The 17,942-nt window shown below is 38.9% G+C and overlaps 1 protein-coding gene across 5 annotated transcripts in view; it reads left to right on the forward strand.

Moving 5' to 3' along the window:
* PCCA (propionyl-CoA carboxylase subunit alpha) overlaps window positions 1-17,942 on the forward strand; it is a 358,555-nt gene that overhangs the window by 52,555 nt on the left and 288,058 nt on the right. For all 5 annotated transcript variants that reach the window (XM_036893600.2, XM_036893604.2, XM_057494481.1 and 2 more), the window contains 2 exons: window positions 9,378-9,491; window positions 11,339-11,392. In XM_036893600.2, the coding sequence (XP_036749495.2) occupies window positions 9,378-9,491; window positions 11,339-11,392 (168 nt within the window). The remainder of the gene's footprint in view (window positions 1-9,377; window positions 9,492-11,338; window positions 11,393-17,942) is intronic.

Raw genomic sequence — 17,942 nt, forward strand, 5'->3', positions numbered from 1 at the left:
TTTCTGTTGAGAAGTCTGATGATAGCCTGATGGGTTTTCCTTTGTAGGTAACCTTTTTTTTCTCTCTGGCTGCTTGTAATACTTTGTCCTTGTCTTTGATCTTTGCCATTTTAATTATTATGTGTCTTGGTGTTGCCCTCCTTGGATCCCTTGTCATGGGAGTTCTGTGTACCTCTGTGGTCTGAGAGGCCATTTCTTCCCCTAGTTTGGGGAAATTTTCAGCAATTATTTCTTCAAAGACATTTTCTATCCCCTTTTCTCTCTCTACTTCTTCTGGAATGCCTATGATTCTTATATTATTCCTTTTAGATTGATCACTCAGCTCTCTTAAAATTCTTTCATTCCTGGAGATCCTTTTATCTCTCTCTGCATCAGCTTCTCTGCGTTCCTGTTCTCTGTTTTCTAGTCCATTAATGGTCTCTTGCATCTCGTCCATCCTGTTTTGAAGTCCTTCCAGAGCTTGTTTTATTTCTGAATTCTCCTTCCTTAGTTCTTGCATATTTCTCTGCAAGTCCATCAGCATGGTTATGACTTTTGTTTTGAATTCTTTTTCAGGTAGACTGGCTAAATCTATCTCCCCAGATTCCTTCTCAGGGGAAGATGTAGCAGATGCCAACGCTGTCTGGGTTAGTCTTGTCTGGATCATATTTTTTTGCCTTTTCATGTTGACAGGTGCTATTGACTGTCAGCTGGGAGGGCCAAAATTTTCACTTGCTACTGGCCTTTCTTTACTGGGGCAACTACGACCCCTAGTGGCTTGTGTTGGGTAATTGCGTGTAGAGTGGGTCTTTGTGTCTTGCCTGGCCGGGAGGGAGAAATTTCCCTTTCTGTGGGCGGAATTTGTCTCTGGCTGCTTCTCTGCTTTCGCAGCGCCTGGTGGGGTAATGGATGGGGGGGCTGCTTGACTGTTTGCCTCCGTGAGGGGTCTCAGAGCTGTTGCCCAGGGGGTTAGTGCACCCGGTTTTCCCTGTAGTTTCCAGCTGCTGTACTGTGACCTGGGTTGTTTCCGTCAAGCTGTTAAGTCCCTGTCCCTTTAAGACTTTCAAAAAGCCCCCGCTTTTCTTTGTCACAGGGGCATCAGCTTCAGCACCCGCTCAGAGGTCTTACCCCCTGTTCCCCCAGTATCCAGGGCCCCCTGGGCATGTACTGTGTCTGCGCTCTGGCCCGGATGGCTGGGGCTGGGTGTTCGGCAGTCCTGGGCTCCGTCTCCCTCCCGCTCTGCCTATTGTTCTCCCGCCGGGAGCTGGGGGGAGGGGCGCTCGGGTCCCGCCGGGCCGGGGCTTGTATCTCACCCCTTTCACCAGTCGCTGGGTTCTTGCTGGTGTAGCTGCAGTCTGGCCACTGTCCTGCGTCTTCTGGTCTCTCTTTTAGGGCTAGTTGTGTTTGTTGTATTTTCAAAAGTATATATGTTTTTGGGAGGAGTTTCCCACTGTCCTACTCACTCCGCCATGTTGGCTCCGCCTCCCATTCAAGATCTTTTAAACAAAAATTACCTCAGACCCACTCACACCCCGTTTAATACCCCCATATTAGCTGTTAAAAAACAACAACAGATCTTTCCGCCTCGTCCAAGACCTTCACCTCATCAACATGGCCATCGTCCCTATCCATCCCTTAGTCCCAAATCCATACACCCTTTTATCGCGGATCCCTGCCTCAGCCTCCCACTTCTCAGTCCTAGATCTCAAGGACGCACTTTTTTCTATCCCTCTGGACCCCTCCTCCCAAGATTTTTTCACCTTTACCTGGACAGACCCATACACAAGACATTCTGAACAACTCACTTGGACAGTTTTGCCACAAGGCTTCCGAGATAGTCCCCATATTTTTGGATAGGTCCTAGCTCAAGACCTCAAACAGTTTCATCATGATCACTCCGAGTCCACCTTATTACAATATGGGGACGATCTTCTACTCTGCAGTCCCTCGTGGGAACAGTCTCAACTTGACACTGCCTCCCTACTTAACCTTCTAGCTTCCAGAGGTTACCGGGTATCCCCTGTCAAAGCTCAAATCTCTTCCCCTTCTGTCACTTACCTCGGATTTCTTCTATCTCAACAAAGAAAGTCCATTACCTTAGACAGAAAACGGCTCCTCTCTGACCTGCCCGTTCCCAAAACCGAGACAGAAATCCTTTCCTATCTAGGCCTGGCTGGGTATTTTAGAGCATGGATCCCTAACTTCTCCCTGTTGGCAAGACCCCTATACGACCTCAGCAAGGGCCCCCCTGAAGAACCATTATCCTCCTCACCCCGACACTCCTTCATTAAGCTCCGTGGAGCCCTTGTGGAAGCCCCAGCTCTCCATCTTCCTGATTTGTCGAAGTCCTTCTCATTATACATTCATGAGAGGTCCAGTCAAGCTCTAGGAGTCCTAGGCCAATATTATGGCCCATCCTTTGCCCCAGTAGCTTATCTTTCCAAGCAATTAGACCCCACAGTTCGGGGATGGGCCCCCTGCCTACGGGCATTAGCCGCTGGACAGCTCTTGCAGAAGGAAGCTCAGAAACTGACATTTGGGGCGCCCCTTACCATTCTGTCCCCACATCACCTAACGGATCTCTTAACCTACAAAAGTTTACAGACTCTCCCTCCCTCCAGACTCCTGACCTTACTGTCCTCTTTCCTCCAAAATCCCGTTCACCCCCTTTGCCATCCATACCCGAATCATGACTTTTTCCTCCTTTACTGCTCCCTCGCTCTCTCTCGCTTTTTTTCCTCATTCCTATTGTCTTCCCTGCCACCCCAGCCTCCTTTGTATGGCGATTCAAAGTCAGACAGACTTACACAGCATCAAACAAAAATTACTGCCCTCATTGCCACATCAGACTGCCCTCTGAAAGGCTGCTCTGAGCCTTTATACCTCCACTTTCCTCCCTCCACCAAAGTGTTCACTAGCAGCTACCTTTATTCTCCCTACCTCTGCTTCCTCTATGACCAAAAACAAGCCTGTTGCAGGCGATGGCCAGACACCTACGGAGATGTCCCTACTGGTCTTGCGCCATTCACTGCATGGGTAACTCCCGGTACCCACAGTATTACTCCTCCAACCCATTCTCTTCAATACTAACAAACCCCTTCCTCACCTGGCTGTGGCCCATTGCTGGCCCTATAATAATCATTCTTCTCGCCTGTCTCTTCTTACCTTGTATAGTAAAATTTGTCAAATCCCAAGTCGGTAAAATCTCTAATCAAACTTTCAACCAGCTTTTACTCAGGAACTACCAGCTTTTAGCCACAGAAGATCCCTCACCCTCACGTGACCTCCTCACCACACGCTGAGATGAACCCCTCTCTCCGCTGGAAACTGTTCCTGGAAACAATGGCTGCAGACGCCTGGCTTCTGGCACCCGTATCCTCTTGGCACCATTAGAATCAACAAGTCCTCGACCTATGGTTACATGGAACCTTCACTGATTTCCAAGCTGAAGAAGCCCACAACTACTCGTCCTTACTGTGGGGAGTCCTATCAACCCTTTCCTCCCGGTCCTCAAGCCCTCACTCCCTTCTCCACCCCCATTCAGCAGGAAGCAGTCAGAGAGAAAGCAACGTCCACAACCCCGTAGAGGAGAAAGGGGGGAATGAAGGGCCCCCACCCATAAGATGGCGAAATTCCTGCTTCTCTTCCGGGTCCTCGGTTCCCGCCGGCGCCACCTGAAGCCCAATCACCCCTCGCCCCCTAATCCCAGCACCTAGCCAATAGCCACCAGCCCCGTAGAAGTGACACCACAATCACCCCATGCCCCTTCCTATATAACCCAGCACCTTTCCCTAATAAAGCGGAATTCTCCGGTGAATTGCTGCTGTGTGTCGCTCCTTTCCTTTCAATTTCTGTTGATCTTTTTTCAAATTTTTGATGCTTTCCTCTGTTATTGAGCCCATCCATTAAGTTCTAAATAATTTTGGTTATTGTATATTTCAGTTCTAAAGTTTCCATGGGTTCCTTTTTTACAAATTCTGTGGTTTTTTTTTATACTTTTTGTCTTTGTCAGATAATTTCAACATTTTTGTCATCTTAGCCTTGACTTCTGTTGATTGTCTTTTCCGGTAAAAGTTGAGCTTTACTGGTTCTTGGTGTGCTAAGTAGGTTTGGCTATTTTGAGAATTATGAGAAAGTGACTCTTGCTTAAATCTTTTGGAGAGTGTTGATATTTTTATTTTAGCAGCAGTTGACATGGTTGACTTTAGAGTGCATGTTCTTGTCCTTTTTCTGTGTGCTGTGGCCTTTGTAATGCTATTCATATGTATCTCACATGTGTACCACCAGCTAGTCAATCTGAGGTCTGTGGTCTCTCTGTTAATTCAGTTTTAAAATTCTTTGGTATGCTTATTAGTATCAGAGCCCCACATGCCCAACCTGGGGACGAGCCCGGGGGGTTTATAAACAACTATGTTGCATCTTCTCCATGTTAGCTTTTCTCCTATGTTACCTCCTTTTCTTACTGTGGAAGCCTTCCCTTTTCACTCCTCTTGTTTGTAAAGCTGGAATTTTAGTTACCTTGCATTGCTGCACACTTCTGTGTCCTTGGCCAGGTGTTGAGAATACAGAGAGACTGTTCTGTTTCTTTAGACACAGTATTTCTGACCCAAATAGGTGGGGTTTTTCCTCATAACAATCAATTCTATAACTCTGGACACTAGCTGGGTGTCCTACAATTTAATTCAGTTCTGACACTATTTGCAGTTAGCTTAGACCCCTCAGGTTAAGGGGCCAGTCCTACAAGACTTAAGATGCTGGTCTGAAGTCCTAGGTTGTCATCTGTGCTGTTTACCAACTAGCTATAAATTGGGAATTTACACAGCCTCTTCCTCAGGTTTGATGATTTGCTGTAATAATACAACAAAGGCAAACACTTTACTTAACGTTTACTAATTGATCATAAATAATAAAGGATACTAATGAATATCAAGGTGAAGAGGCATATAGAGCAAGGTCAGGAAGGGTCCTGTGCACAGGAGCTTCTGTCCCATAGAGTTAGAGCATGGCATTTTTCTGGCACGTGGATGTGTTTACCAATCCAGAAGTTCTCCAGACCCTGTTGCATAAGGGTTTTCATGGAGATTCCATTACATAGGTATAATTGGCTGTTAATGATTAACTCAATCTCTAGCTTCTCTTCTTTCCCCTGGAGTTGGGGATGGGACTGGAGGTTCCAACCCACTAATCATGTCTTGATTATTCTGGTGACCAACCCCCATCCTGAAGCTATCTAGAGGCCCCCAGCCACCAGTCATTTCATTAGCATACAAAGAGACACTCTTATCACTCCGGAGATTCCAAGGATTTTAGGAACTCTTTTGTCAGGAACTGGGGTCAAAGACCAAATATGAGAACAAAAGATGCTCTTAGCATCTCTATCTATCAGGAAATAACAAGGGTTTTAAGAACTCTATGTCAGTAAGTGAGGCAGGGACCAAATGTATATTTCTTCTTATGTCACAGAGTAAAAAAGCAATGGGGATTTACCTATCATCTTGAGACCAATGTTTCATTGATTGGAGAATATTCCTTCTCTGACCAGTATTTTGGCTTCCTGCAGGCTTCCCATTTTTGCCCCTGCTACTGCAGCTGTACAAGTACTTGGGGGCTGGGGTGCAAAATAATGGATTTAAAAATCGAAAAAACGTGAACAGACCCTGGGAGCTTTCTGTAGTGTTCCAAGTCTTGGAGCTTTGTTTTCTTATTGAGTCAGAAGTACAGGGCTTCTCCCGGGCGTTCTCTGTCGACCCCAAGGTGTAATCTGGGTATCAGACTTTGTTGATCAGGCAGAAGGATCATAGAAGAAAGGAAGATGCTAAAACCCATCTTTGGTTTATAATAATTTGAATTCTGTTTTTCTTTGATCATTCTGCTACTGTTTCCTTTAAAGAGTTCTCAAACAGTCGACTCCTGTATTCTTTTCAGGGTTCTTAGCTATATGCACTAGGATAGACAGAACAGAATATGCTTACTCCGTTTTACCTAGAATTAGAATGAACAGTGTGGTGTTTGTAAAAAGTCACTTAAAAACAAGCCTGGGAAGGAATTTGATGTAGCTGAATGGGTGTTTATATCTTATCTGTTATGCTATATATCTTATATTATGGGAGAAGTTTGGTCAGATAACATTAGAGGAATTAGAAAAGAGGCTTCCATTGTTGACAGCACTACTTAAGCTTTGCCTGAGATTTGTGGGAGGCAATGAAGAGTCTTTACAGTAATTGCTTGAAATGGCCTAATCACAGTGACCTATAGTAAGCTGCTGCTTGTGATAGATGGAGCGTTCCTCATATGAGCACTATTTTCTTCTCATAGGAGACTGTAATTCTGGGGAGAGGAAATCCTGGGACAAAATACCTCTAAAACCGAAATCAGTCAAAGGGAGAAATAAAGTTTAAATCCCGTTTATTGCTTAACAAACTACAGTCTGAGGCCGGCTCTTTCCTGCTCATGCGGCAGCAAGCCCGCCTCCTCCTCACTCTCAGGTTCAGGTAAGCCCTTAGTTACCCATGTAATTACCCATTGATATGGAGATGAACTTTGTCCACCCCTGAGGATTGCCTGTTGATATGCAGATGCGCTAAAGGCATACTTCTCTCCACCCCTGAGGATGCACTAAAGCCAGGCAAAGATACTCTGGAAATAGTACAGTTTTGCCCACAGAGATAAATATTATTTTTCTAGGTTGAAGCTCATTCATATTGTTTACTATGGCATTCAAGGTTCCTTTTAAGTTAGTTTTCCTTCTAATCCTTGTGGATAAAATTGTAATATTTCCAGAATATCTCGCCTGGGTTTAGTATATCTGCATATCAATAGGTGTTCAGAGGTGGAAAGAAGTAAGGCTTTAGTGCATTTGCATTATTCCTCAGGGGCGGAGAGAAGTTCATCTCCCTATCAATGGGTAATTACCTGGGCAGGGAGGGCTTACCTGAACCCGAGAGGTGAGGGGGTGGGCCGGTTTTGCTTCTGCTGGCACAGGAAAAAGAGAAGGCCCTGGACTGCAGTTTGTAAGCAATAAATGGATTTTAAACTTTATTTCTCCCTTTGACTGATTTTGGTTTTTAGAGGTATTTTGCCCCAGGATTTCCTTTCCCCCAGACTTACATCTTTCAGTCATTCTCGTCCACTGTCCTCTCCCATCAGTGCCTCCTTATATACCTCTCTTTCCAGCCATTCACAGATTTCTAAATAGGCTGGAGCTTTTCACAATTCTGTGATTTTGAGTGTGCTCTATCTCTGTTGGTGGTTCCCTTCTCACTTTCATCCATTGATTAGAAATCTAGTTTTACCTGTACACGCTCTTTATTACCATTAATTGCAATCGGTAAAGTCTGTCTTTTGCACTAGACTGAACTTCTGGAGGGGAAGGGACTGCGATTTATCATTTTCTTCTGCCCTGCCATAAGTAGGGAAGGGAACTGTTCAGGGTTTATTTAATGGTAAACAGATAGGTGGTGGGTGGAACATAGAGTAGCTGAATTAGACGAGTGGAAAGCAGAAATGTATTATATACTGAAATTAGGAACTAATGTAGACTTTTACCTCAAAGACAATGGTTTAACAATGAAGTTACTAAGTAAATTGTCATCCAGGTGAATCTATAAGTTAACAAGCTTTTAGCACATAACATTGTGCTGGGGGAGATTAGAAAAAACATCAAGACACAACCTCTGTCTTGCAGAACCTATGACTGGTGGAGGAGAGTATACAAATTGTAATGGACATCATCTGTAAAGCAGTCAAAGTGACATTGCTGGATGGGATGCGATTAAATACCAATTTTTACTAAGTACTGTCAGAGTTCAGATTAAAGGAGACTCATCTGAAGCTGAAATACTTAGGAAGTATGAAGTGCTAGAAATCAAACTTAGAGGGCATCTTTAATAATAGGTAGTATCTAGAGGGAAATACAAAATAGAGTTAAGTGTGGATTTATGTTTAAATACTTTTATCCCCACCTGGCTAATGCTTTCTTTTTTAAAGGATTGTTCAGTATACAATTTCTTTCTTATAGAAGAGAACCACAATTGCAACAATAAAATTGGTAATAACGTAGCTTGAAGTGGGCAGAGGGCAGTTGAAGAGGGGGTGTCCTGGTGTGAGGGAAGAAGAGTGACTTGAGGTTGGGAACAATCAAGGCAAAGCTAACTGCAAGGGGAGCTGTGCTTTGAACATGGGAACGTTTAGGATCTCTGTGGGCATGGCTGCCTTTCTTCTTAGAGTGGATGTTATTAAAAAAATTACAATGTGTATGTATTTGAGTATTTTACATTTATTGATCTGTAAATCCCTTGGGTAGGTATCTTGTACTTTTCAGTGCACAGTATATCATTTTTTAACTTAATTGGAAAATATTTATTGACTTGATAAAGAGAAGTCTGAACTTTCTAAAAGATGACTTAATTGGTTTATTTCTTTGTAGATCTCTTTTAAAACAAAGTGCTTCTTGAAATATTGCTTCACAGCTGAAGACTATAACCTAGAACCACTCAGAAGTATTTTCCACCTTAGGCTTTTTTTTGGGGTGGGTCATAAATGCTTAGGTATATATATGCTCCAGTTTTTATGCCTGCTTTGTAAAATAAATTTAAACTGATTGAGAATTCCTTAAACTGGAAAACTCTTAGGAAAACCCATTTCAAAAATACATGAATCCCTTTGTCATTTTAAAAGAATAGATTTAGAAGTAAACAAGTCACTCTTAACTGGTATTGAGTGCTTAGCTTCTATTAAGTAAAAATAGATTTAGAACATTGTTGAGTGACTAGTCTTAAAATGGATCATATATTCCTGAGTTTTGATAGATTTAGAACTTAGTGCACCTGTCAGTTCTTTCAGGAATAAAGAAAGGTAAGATGGGTGAGGATCAAATGTGAGAGTGTTTGAATCTCAAGATTTTCTGGCTCATGTATAGTGATATTGAACCCTTTAGCCCTGGGCTTTAATTTGTGACTGGTGCTGACCTGATGCTGTGCAGTGACACTCCCTGCATCCCCTCATTCAGTCCCTCTAATTATCCCCACTTCCTGGGGAGCTTGCTTAGAACTGGGCAGGAGTGCTTGTCATTAAAACATTGGGCTACCCTGGCTACATGTAACACAGTAATTTTGATTTATGAACAGATGAACTGCATAGGAGGCTAAAGTTTGTTTGCTGTGATTTTACCTTATCAAATTGGTAGGGAATATTATGAAAATTACCTGTTTAGGCAGTGGATTGGGCTTGTAATAAATGATATCGTAGTTAATATATTCTTGAGTTTATTTGTCGTAGTGTTATTTAGCATTCACAGAGACCTGATTATATAACTATGTGAAGCAATGAGATTTGCAGTTTCGTGTATTTTTGCTCCCTTTGCTGGGAGTGTCTGTTAATGCTAAGATTTGTCTCTTCAGGTTCATGTGAAGATGGCGGATGAGGCTGTGTGTGTTGGCCCAGCTCCCACCAGTAAAAGCTACCTCAACATGGATGCCATCATGGAAGCCATTAAGAAAACCAGGGCCCAAGCTGTGAGTCTGAATCAATCTATCTACTGCAGCTGTTTCATATGTAGTGAGCAGAAAGCTAGAGTTGTGTTTAAAAAAAGATAAGAAAGAGTGATTGCAAATGCGGTTGCAGTTAGTTCATGTCACATGAGTTAAATGTGGCCGAATTCACTACTGGAAATCAAAGGCTTTGTAGCATCTGGCAGTGTTGGTCGCTGATCCTGCAGGTGGCTACTGGATTCAGCTTTCACACCAGGGAGCAGTTTCAGTTCATTTCCAAATTTGCAAGGAAAAAAAATCCCAATTAGTTTTGAGTATTAACCCTTTCATTGTAATAAGAACCTTAAAAAAAATAATAAATTGTATTATAGGCAGGAGCCAAAAGACCCTGGTTTAAATTCTGTTTTAATTGTTTGAAAATTATGTACACCTAGTTTGACTTCTGAAAACAAAAACTGTGCAACTGGTAATTATTTTAGTTCGATAATTTAGTTTAATAATGCCACATAACTTACATGGAAAAATCAGTACTTCTAACCACCTCCAGTTCTGTTTGAATGGAGTGGAGTTTAAGGAGAAAACTGGTTTCTGAGTTGTGTGTGTGTATGTATGTGTGTTATATCGAAGAACTAATTACATATAATGTTAAAAACTATGCTGAGCTGTCTCTAAAATTGGATGGAAGCAGCCAACAGCAGCAATTAGCCTGGAGTGCTTCAATTAGTGTTCGCATTTCTTTTGAAAGAAATGTTTTAGTAAGATGCATGTTTAAATAAAAAACTGAATTCATGAACCCGTATTATAGATGTTTACAGTTTATTAGCAGAGTTAATGGAGGTAAAACTCTTTTTAACCTTTTAACTATTGCTTGTCAGAATACAATCTTTAGTTGAATGTTTATATAAAATGAAATTGGTGCAGTAAAACTCTTTTCCTGTAATGCAGTAGTTTAAATTATTCTGTGCCGTGTTCCTAAAGCTTAGTTCAGCATTTAAAAGTCTTGGAAGTGTAGCAACTTCTAGATTATGAAATTCCCTCCTTCAGAAATTTGACTTTTCTTATAGCAGAATTGTTTTCCTAGAAATATATTCAGTACTCTGATAATAGAGTGACTAAGTTCACGTTTGGCCAGGGTGGTAGAGTAAAAAATTGCTTGATTAGAATAGGATGGAAGAATTGAGACTGTAGCAGTGTGGCTTCTGCGAGCAGATGGCATCAAGTTATTTGAATGGCTAAGCGGGGTGAGAGGGAAAGTAGAGTAGATATTAGAAGAAGAAAAACCCAGAGTACAAAGAAAACGTAAAACCAAACTTTGATTTTAGTTAGATTTGACAGAAATTGCTCATTTGGGTCATGGCTGAAAATACTCATGTTGTCAGGAATAAAATGCTAGTTGACTTAGTAGCTGGGGTTTTGGAAAGTAGGAGTTCTTGATATTATAAAGAAAGGAGGATTAAGAGTTTTTCATCCCATTTGCAACAAGGTTTCCTCTAACAATTCTTTGATCCACAAGCCATTAGAAAATTATCCAAACTTGCGGCCAAAGTTAGGGTAAGAAAAGTAGGGAGAGTTTGAGTTGTGTTGAATAGCATAGGCAGATTCAGGCGGCCAGGAAGACATGCCGGGTGATGGCCCTGATTGTGGTTTGGACAGGAGTGTGCTGCACGCATGGGAACACAAAATAGGCAGCTTCGTGGAATTTGGGTCTGTGTTCAGGAATATGAGTGGGAGCTGATCAGTATGTAAGAGAAGTAAGCTTATTCAGGGGCCCGTGAATAATAAACACATTAATGCACTCTCTAATTTACTTATAAAAAAATTCTTTGTAATATGGTAAAATTGTAAGTGTTTTTTTTGTTTTCATTTCTAAGGTACATCCAGGTTATGGATTCCTTTCAGAAAACAAAGAATTTGCCAGATGTTTGGTAAGTTTGTAATGAACCAGAAACTATTAACTTACGTATCAAAAAATAAAGCAGTGTAATGGTATTGTTTTTTGTAAATGTGGGTAGTGCTGAATTATAGAATCTTAACTGACCCAATAAATTCTTTGAAAATAGTTTGTGATGAGTGAAGTTTTTATTTTGTAACCCAACTTCTGGTTTGAAGAGTAAAATTGGAAAAGTTATAAAAGCACCACTACTTAATGTAAAAATTAAGCTTTACACCTAACGAGTGACACCTAGTTTATTATATATTTCATGGACTTTTACTTTTAAAATTAAAAACTTCAGATATTTAAATGTCAGGGAATCCAGTGATTTATTATTTATTATAACCATGAGCATGGAAATCTGAAGCCAGAAGTAAGATTCTATTTTTTTTCCTTTTATTGCATATTTTGGCCTTTAAGACCAATTCTTACTGCCTTCTCTATTTTGGGAAAATATTTCTTTATGATCTGAGTATCCCTCTGGTATCACCATCTTGATTAGCAGGTTTAGTAGCAAGCCTATATTTGTTATTAAACTGAGTTTGCAGGTGTATTTATAACTATATTCAAGATGGTTCTGAAACCTTAGTTTTCAGTTACTAAAATATGATTTTGAATAATACTTCAAAAAGCTTATTAGATACAAGTATCCCAGGTATTAAATTATCTTAATTTATTATACTAATAGGCTATATTTTGCTTCTATTTTGTTCTTTCATGGATTCATATTTATTTATGAATATAATCACCATTTTGTAGATGAAATTTCCACTTAAAATCCATACACTTAATTTGGACAATTCTTAAAATCGTAAGAGTTCTAGCTTACAATTACCTATGTTAACCAATTTACTTTATAGATTAAAGGCCTAAAGATTAAGGCCTAAAGAAGTTGTGACTTCAGGTCACACAAATGGCTAATAGAAACAAGTATCTGAAGAGGGCAAATTAGGTGGAAGTATCCAAAGGTTCAGATTTACCAAGATTAGTCACATTTTCCTGTTTATACCCCTTTTTATTATCTTGTTTGAAATTTTGTCTGAGGTTCTGTCATTATATAAGAAAATAATCTGAGTACAATACGTTTAAATGTACTTGTACAATATAATGTATTAGATTTAAGTTTGTATAGATGAGAAGTCTATAAACTGTGGTTTACTGGCTAAATGCAGCTTACTACCTGTTTCTGGAAATTAAGTTTTCTTGGCACACAGCCACGCTCATTCATTGATTTGTTGTCTCTGGCCGCTTTAGCTATAGCCATACCAGAGAGCATATGGCCTGCAAAGCCTAAAATATTTACCCATGGCCCTTGGTAAAAAGTTTGCCAACTCATCTTACTACATTGATGGACAGTGACTGCAATGGGGTGTGGGGGGGGACTGGATAATATGGGTGAATTTGGTAACCACATTGTTTTTCATGTGAAACCTTAATAAGAGTATATTTCATGTGAAACCTTCATAAGAAGTTCCTGTACGGCAAAGGACACCATCAACAGAAAAAGGCATACTATAGTATGGGAGAATATATTTGTAAATGACATATCCGACAAGGGGTTACCATCCAAAATATATAAAGAACTCACACGCATCAACACCCAAAAAGAAATTACCCAATTAAAAAATGGGCAGAGGATATGAAACGACAGTTCTCCAAAGAAGAAATTCAGATGGCCAATAAACACATGAAAAGATGCTCCACATCACTAATCATCAGGGAAATGCAAATTAAAACCCCAATGAGATATCACCTCACACCAGTAAGGATGGCCAGCATCGAAAAGACTAAGAACAACAAATGCTGGCGATGCGGAGAAAGGGGAACCCTCCTACACTGCTGGTGGGAATGTAAGCTAGTTCAACCATTATGGAAAGCAATATGGAGGTTCCTCAAAAAACTAAAAATAGAAATACCATTTGACCCGGGAATCCCACTCCTTGGAATTTACCCAAAGAATACAACTTCTCAGATTCAAAAAGACATATGCACCCCTATATTTATCACAGCACTTTTTACAGTAGCCCAGATATGGAAGCAACCAAAATGTCCATCAGTAGATGAATGGATAAAGAAGATGTGGTATATATACAATGGAATACTATTCAGTCATAAGAAAGAAACAAATCCTACCATTTGCAAGAACATGGATGGAGCTGGAGGACATTATGCTCAGTGAAATAAGCCAGGTGGAGAAATGAAGTTTGAAGTCCCGTGTATTCATTTTTGCTTTTGTATCCCTTGCTCGAGGATATGTGTTCAGGAAGAAGTTGCTCATGCTTATATTCAGGAGATTTTTGCCTGTGTTGTCTTCTAAGAGTTTTATGGTTTCATGACTTACCTTCAGATCTTTGGTCCATTTTGAGTTTACTTTTGTGTATAGGGTTAAACAATAATCCAGTTTCATTCTCTTGCATGTAGCTGTCCAGTTTTGCCAACACCAGCTGTTGAAGAGGCTGTCATTTCCCCATTATATGTCCATGACTCTTTTATCATATATTAATTGACCATATATGGTTGGGTTTATATCTGGGTTCTCTAGTCTGTTCCTTTTGTCTTTCGTCTGTTATGTGCCAGTACCAAATTGTCTTGATTACTGTGGCTTTGTAGTAGAGCTTGAAATTGGGGAGCATAATCCCCCCAGCTTTATTCGTCCTTCTCAGGATTGCTTTGGCTATTTGGGGTCTTTTGTGGTTCCAGGTGAATTTTAGAACGATTTTCTCTAGTTTGTTGAAGAAGGCTGTTGGTATTTTGAAAGGAATTGCATTGAATCTGTAGATTGCTCTAGGTAGGATGGCCATTTTGACAATATTAATTGTTCCTATCTATGAGCATGGGATGTGTTTCCATTTATTGGTATCTTCTTTAATTTCTCTCATGAGTGTCTTGTATTTTCAGAGTATAGATCTTTCACTTCCTTGGTTAGGTTTATTCCGAGGTATTTTATTCCTTTTGATGCAACTGTGAATGAAATTGTTTTCCTGATTTCTCTCTCTGCTAGTTCGTTGTTAGTGTATAGGAATGCCAAAGATTTCTGCATATTAATTTTGTATCCTGCAACTTTGCTGAATTCAGATATTAGGATCTAGTAGTTTTGGAGTGGATTCTTTAGGGTTTGTTATGTACAATATCATGTCATCGGCAAACAGGGACAGTTTAACTTCTTCCTTGCCAGTTTGGATGCCTTCTATTTCTTTGTGTTGTCTGATTGCCAGTAACCACATTGTTTTTCATGTGAAACCTTCATAAGAGTGTATATCAATAATGCCTTAATAAAAAAAAAAAGTTTGCCAGCTCTTGGTATAGCTGAGTATTTAAGCCCCAGAGAAGTTAATGATATGCCAGTGTATGCATTCATGCATTTGTCATTTAAAAAAATGCTTATTTGCAAAACAGAGGGAACAAATTAGCAGTAGACTCATAGACACTGAAAAGTGACTGGTGGTTACCAACGGGGAGGGGTTGGGGTGGGTGTGAGGGAGGGTAAAGGGATAAAGGGGCACAATAATTCTCAATCACAATAAAAGTAGTACAGCATGGAGAATATATAGTCAGTGATTCTGTAACATCTTACTACTTCAATAGATTGTTACCACACTAGAGCAGGTGAGGATTTAATAATATGGGTAACTGTTGAACCACTGTGTTATATATTTGAAACCAATATAAGATTATCTATCAACAATACTTTAATAAAAAAGAAAAGATAATGAGCAAAAAAGGAAAAAAATGATTATTTGGTATCTGCTCAAGGCATTTGAGAAGGACAGAAAATCAGTCAGAGGTGGGACCTGCTCATGAGGAGCTCATAGTCATGTTGGGGAAGATAAGTCAACTACACAAATGACTTCAGTTCAGGGAAGAAAATGTTTCGAAGTTCAGATGCCCTGTAAGTAAAAATAAGAAAGATTATCTCCATCAGGGGTTTTACGTTAGATAAGGGTATAGAATGTATGGCTAACTTCATTTCTCACTAATTTTCTTTTCTAATCTTTTCTCCTCCATTTCCCTTTACGAAAGCAGTGCCTGAAATACGCCAGGCTTAACCACCAGGCTTAACATGGCTGGTCTTCCCTGGTCCATCCTTTTCGTCACTTCCTGAGCGGGCACACTTCGTCTCTTGTCCCACAGTTCTAAGTCCTGTCAATCCTCACATGTTACTTCCACCAGGATTGATTTTCATATCCTTCTGGTGAGAAGTAATCTCTTTCTTCTGTCTTCTAGAGACTTAAATTTTTTTTTTATATTTCTTATTTGACATTCCAATTTCCATATTATGTTAAAATTGTATTTCAATTTACAGTTAAAACTATTTTAATCTCTTTTGAGACAAGAGACTTGATCTTATCAGAGTTTGTTTCCCTTTTGTTTTCTATCTAATGATTTCTACATGAATGCTATGAAAGCATTAAATAATCATTAGGTTAAGAATTATGGAAAAATGACCTTCCAGAAAATCCTCCTATCACAAAAAAGACTGTTTTGTAACTAGAAGGCAGTATTGCAGTGTATTTCTGTTCACTATGAAAATATGCAACTAGTGATAATGCTTGTTTTTTTGTGCATAATGACAAGATTCTTATTTAGGATATAATTTATTAGTATTAAAATCTTTTCCTGTTGGAGTGTGCTATTTAAAATGCTCCTTCTGGAATATCTGGTTATAGTTGGTAAGTTTCATAAAAATAACACAGTATTGAAATGAAATTGCTTACAGATTTTGTTATGTCATATAAACATTGTGTGATTGGTGAGCAGTCATTGAAATTTGATAGTTATTTTCCCAAACTGAGTATATTCTTAGGAATTTGATTTTAGTGTAGTAGTGGGAGATGACCATGTTCGTATCAACTTGGCAAGGAAGACTAGAAGAAGATGGAAAATAAATTTTTTTAAGTTTGATATTGTATAGACTCCTTTATTGCAATACTATCTCTTGTGTTTGAGATTTAATCAAGTGGGGAGATTTTTTTTTCCATTAATTAATTTTTTTTAATTGCTGTTCAAAGACCATACTTATTTTGTTTATAGAAAAACTATTTGTGCTTTATCATCTGATACATTATTGTTTTTTGGTTAATAGCTGTGAATAAAATTTCTTGAATTTTTTCTGAATTTATGCTATTTTTTGCTTTAGACAATGTACATTACAAGAGACTATTCTTTATGCTTAATTTACATGAAGTGGGATCAGATTACATAGAGTCACTACTGCACATGATTTGAACAAAATCATATTTGTTTTTCTCAAATAATTCATGGAAAAAACAAAGCTACAAATAACCCTCATATGGAATAGCAATTTTCAGTAATTTTAATGTGCTGAGCAAACATTTTATTTCCAAATTGTTTTTCACTCTGTATTTTCCTCAGGTCTCTTTGTATTCTGAGAAGTAAAGGAACAGTGGTGGGAAGCTATGAGGACTATTAGGATTAAGAAAAGAAATACTGTTAAAATTTATGAAAGAGCTTTGGAAAGTGAAACGACCTGCTCCTGGAAAAAGGGGATATTGGTTTAAAGATCACAATATTGTTTTATTTTCATATTATCTCATATTTTAATGTACCACAGAATTGTAAGGTACAGTAATGAGCTTTATAAGAAATTTACCTATTAGATTTATTTATTTGTGTTTCATGGTTTGGGTCTTATCCATGTATTTAAAAGATAAGCATTGCATATGCTTATAGAGAGTTATATCGAGAATGTTCAGCATCGACGATATAGAAGAGAACTGTTGTTGCAAGCGTTTGAGGTTTGATTGTTCTTTTATCATCTTCCGTTAGAAACTTTTTAGCAAGATAAAGGAGAAAAGTATTTAAAAAAAATATTGAAGTTACGTTTTTATCCATTTGATTAACCCCAATTTTAAAATTAGCTGTAACACCCAGTGTAGGAAAAAATATGGGAAAATCATCTTGTTCTTGGGTTTGTGACTTACTTCAGCCTTTTTTTTTTTTTTAGCCAGAAATGTGCTAGTATCTATCAAAATTTAAAAAATATTTATTCTTTGACTCAACAATTCCACTCTTAAGAATTTCACCTACAAAGGTATACTTTTAAAAATGTTCATTGTAAAGTTGTTTGTAATAGCAAAATTTGGAAAAAAGCTTGAAGGTTTTCATCTGTAAAATGAGAATAAAATATAGCGTTGCAAGATTAGAAACAACACATATAAAGAACTTAACACGAAGCCTGGCATTGCCAGGCAAATCACCTCAACCATAGGTATTAATAATTACTACCTTAGTAGATGGGGAGATATTTTGAAGAGTTTTCAGGAAAATGAAGTAGTTCAAATCAGTGTTTTGGGGAAATAAATCTGATAGTTTTCATGTGTATTTTGTGAGTTTAGATTTTTTTCCTGTTGAAATTAATAATATAATTATACTACTATGTATGTATATGCATGATACTGTGGTTTACAAAATACTTTGCCTTACATAATTTCCTTTAATTCATGTAACCATTAAAGCTGGATATTATTAACTCTGTCTAACAAGTTTAGATTTAGTTGTAGTGACTTGCCAACAATCACCCT

This window comes from Manis pentadactyla, chromosome 17 (genome assembly GCF_030020395.1).
Source record: "Manis pentadactyla isolate mManPen7 chromosome 17, mManPen7.hap1, whole genome shotgun sequence".
NCBI lineage: Eukaryota > Metazoa > Chordata > Mammalia > Pholidota > Manidae > Manis > Manis pentadactyla.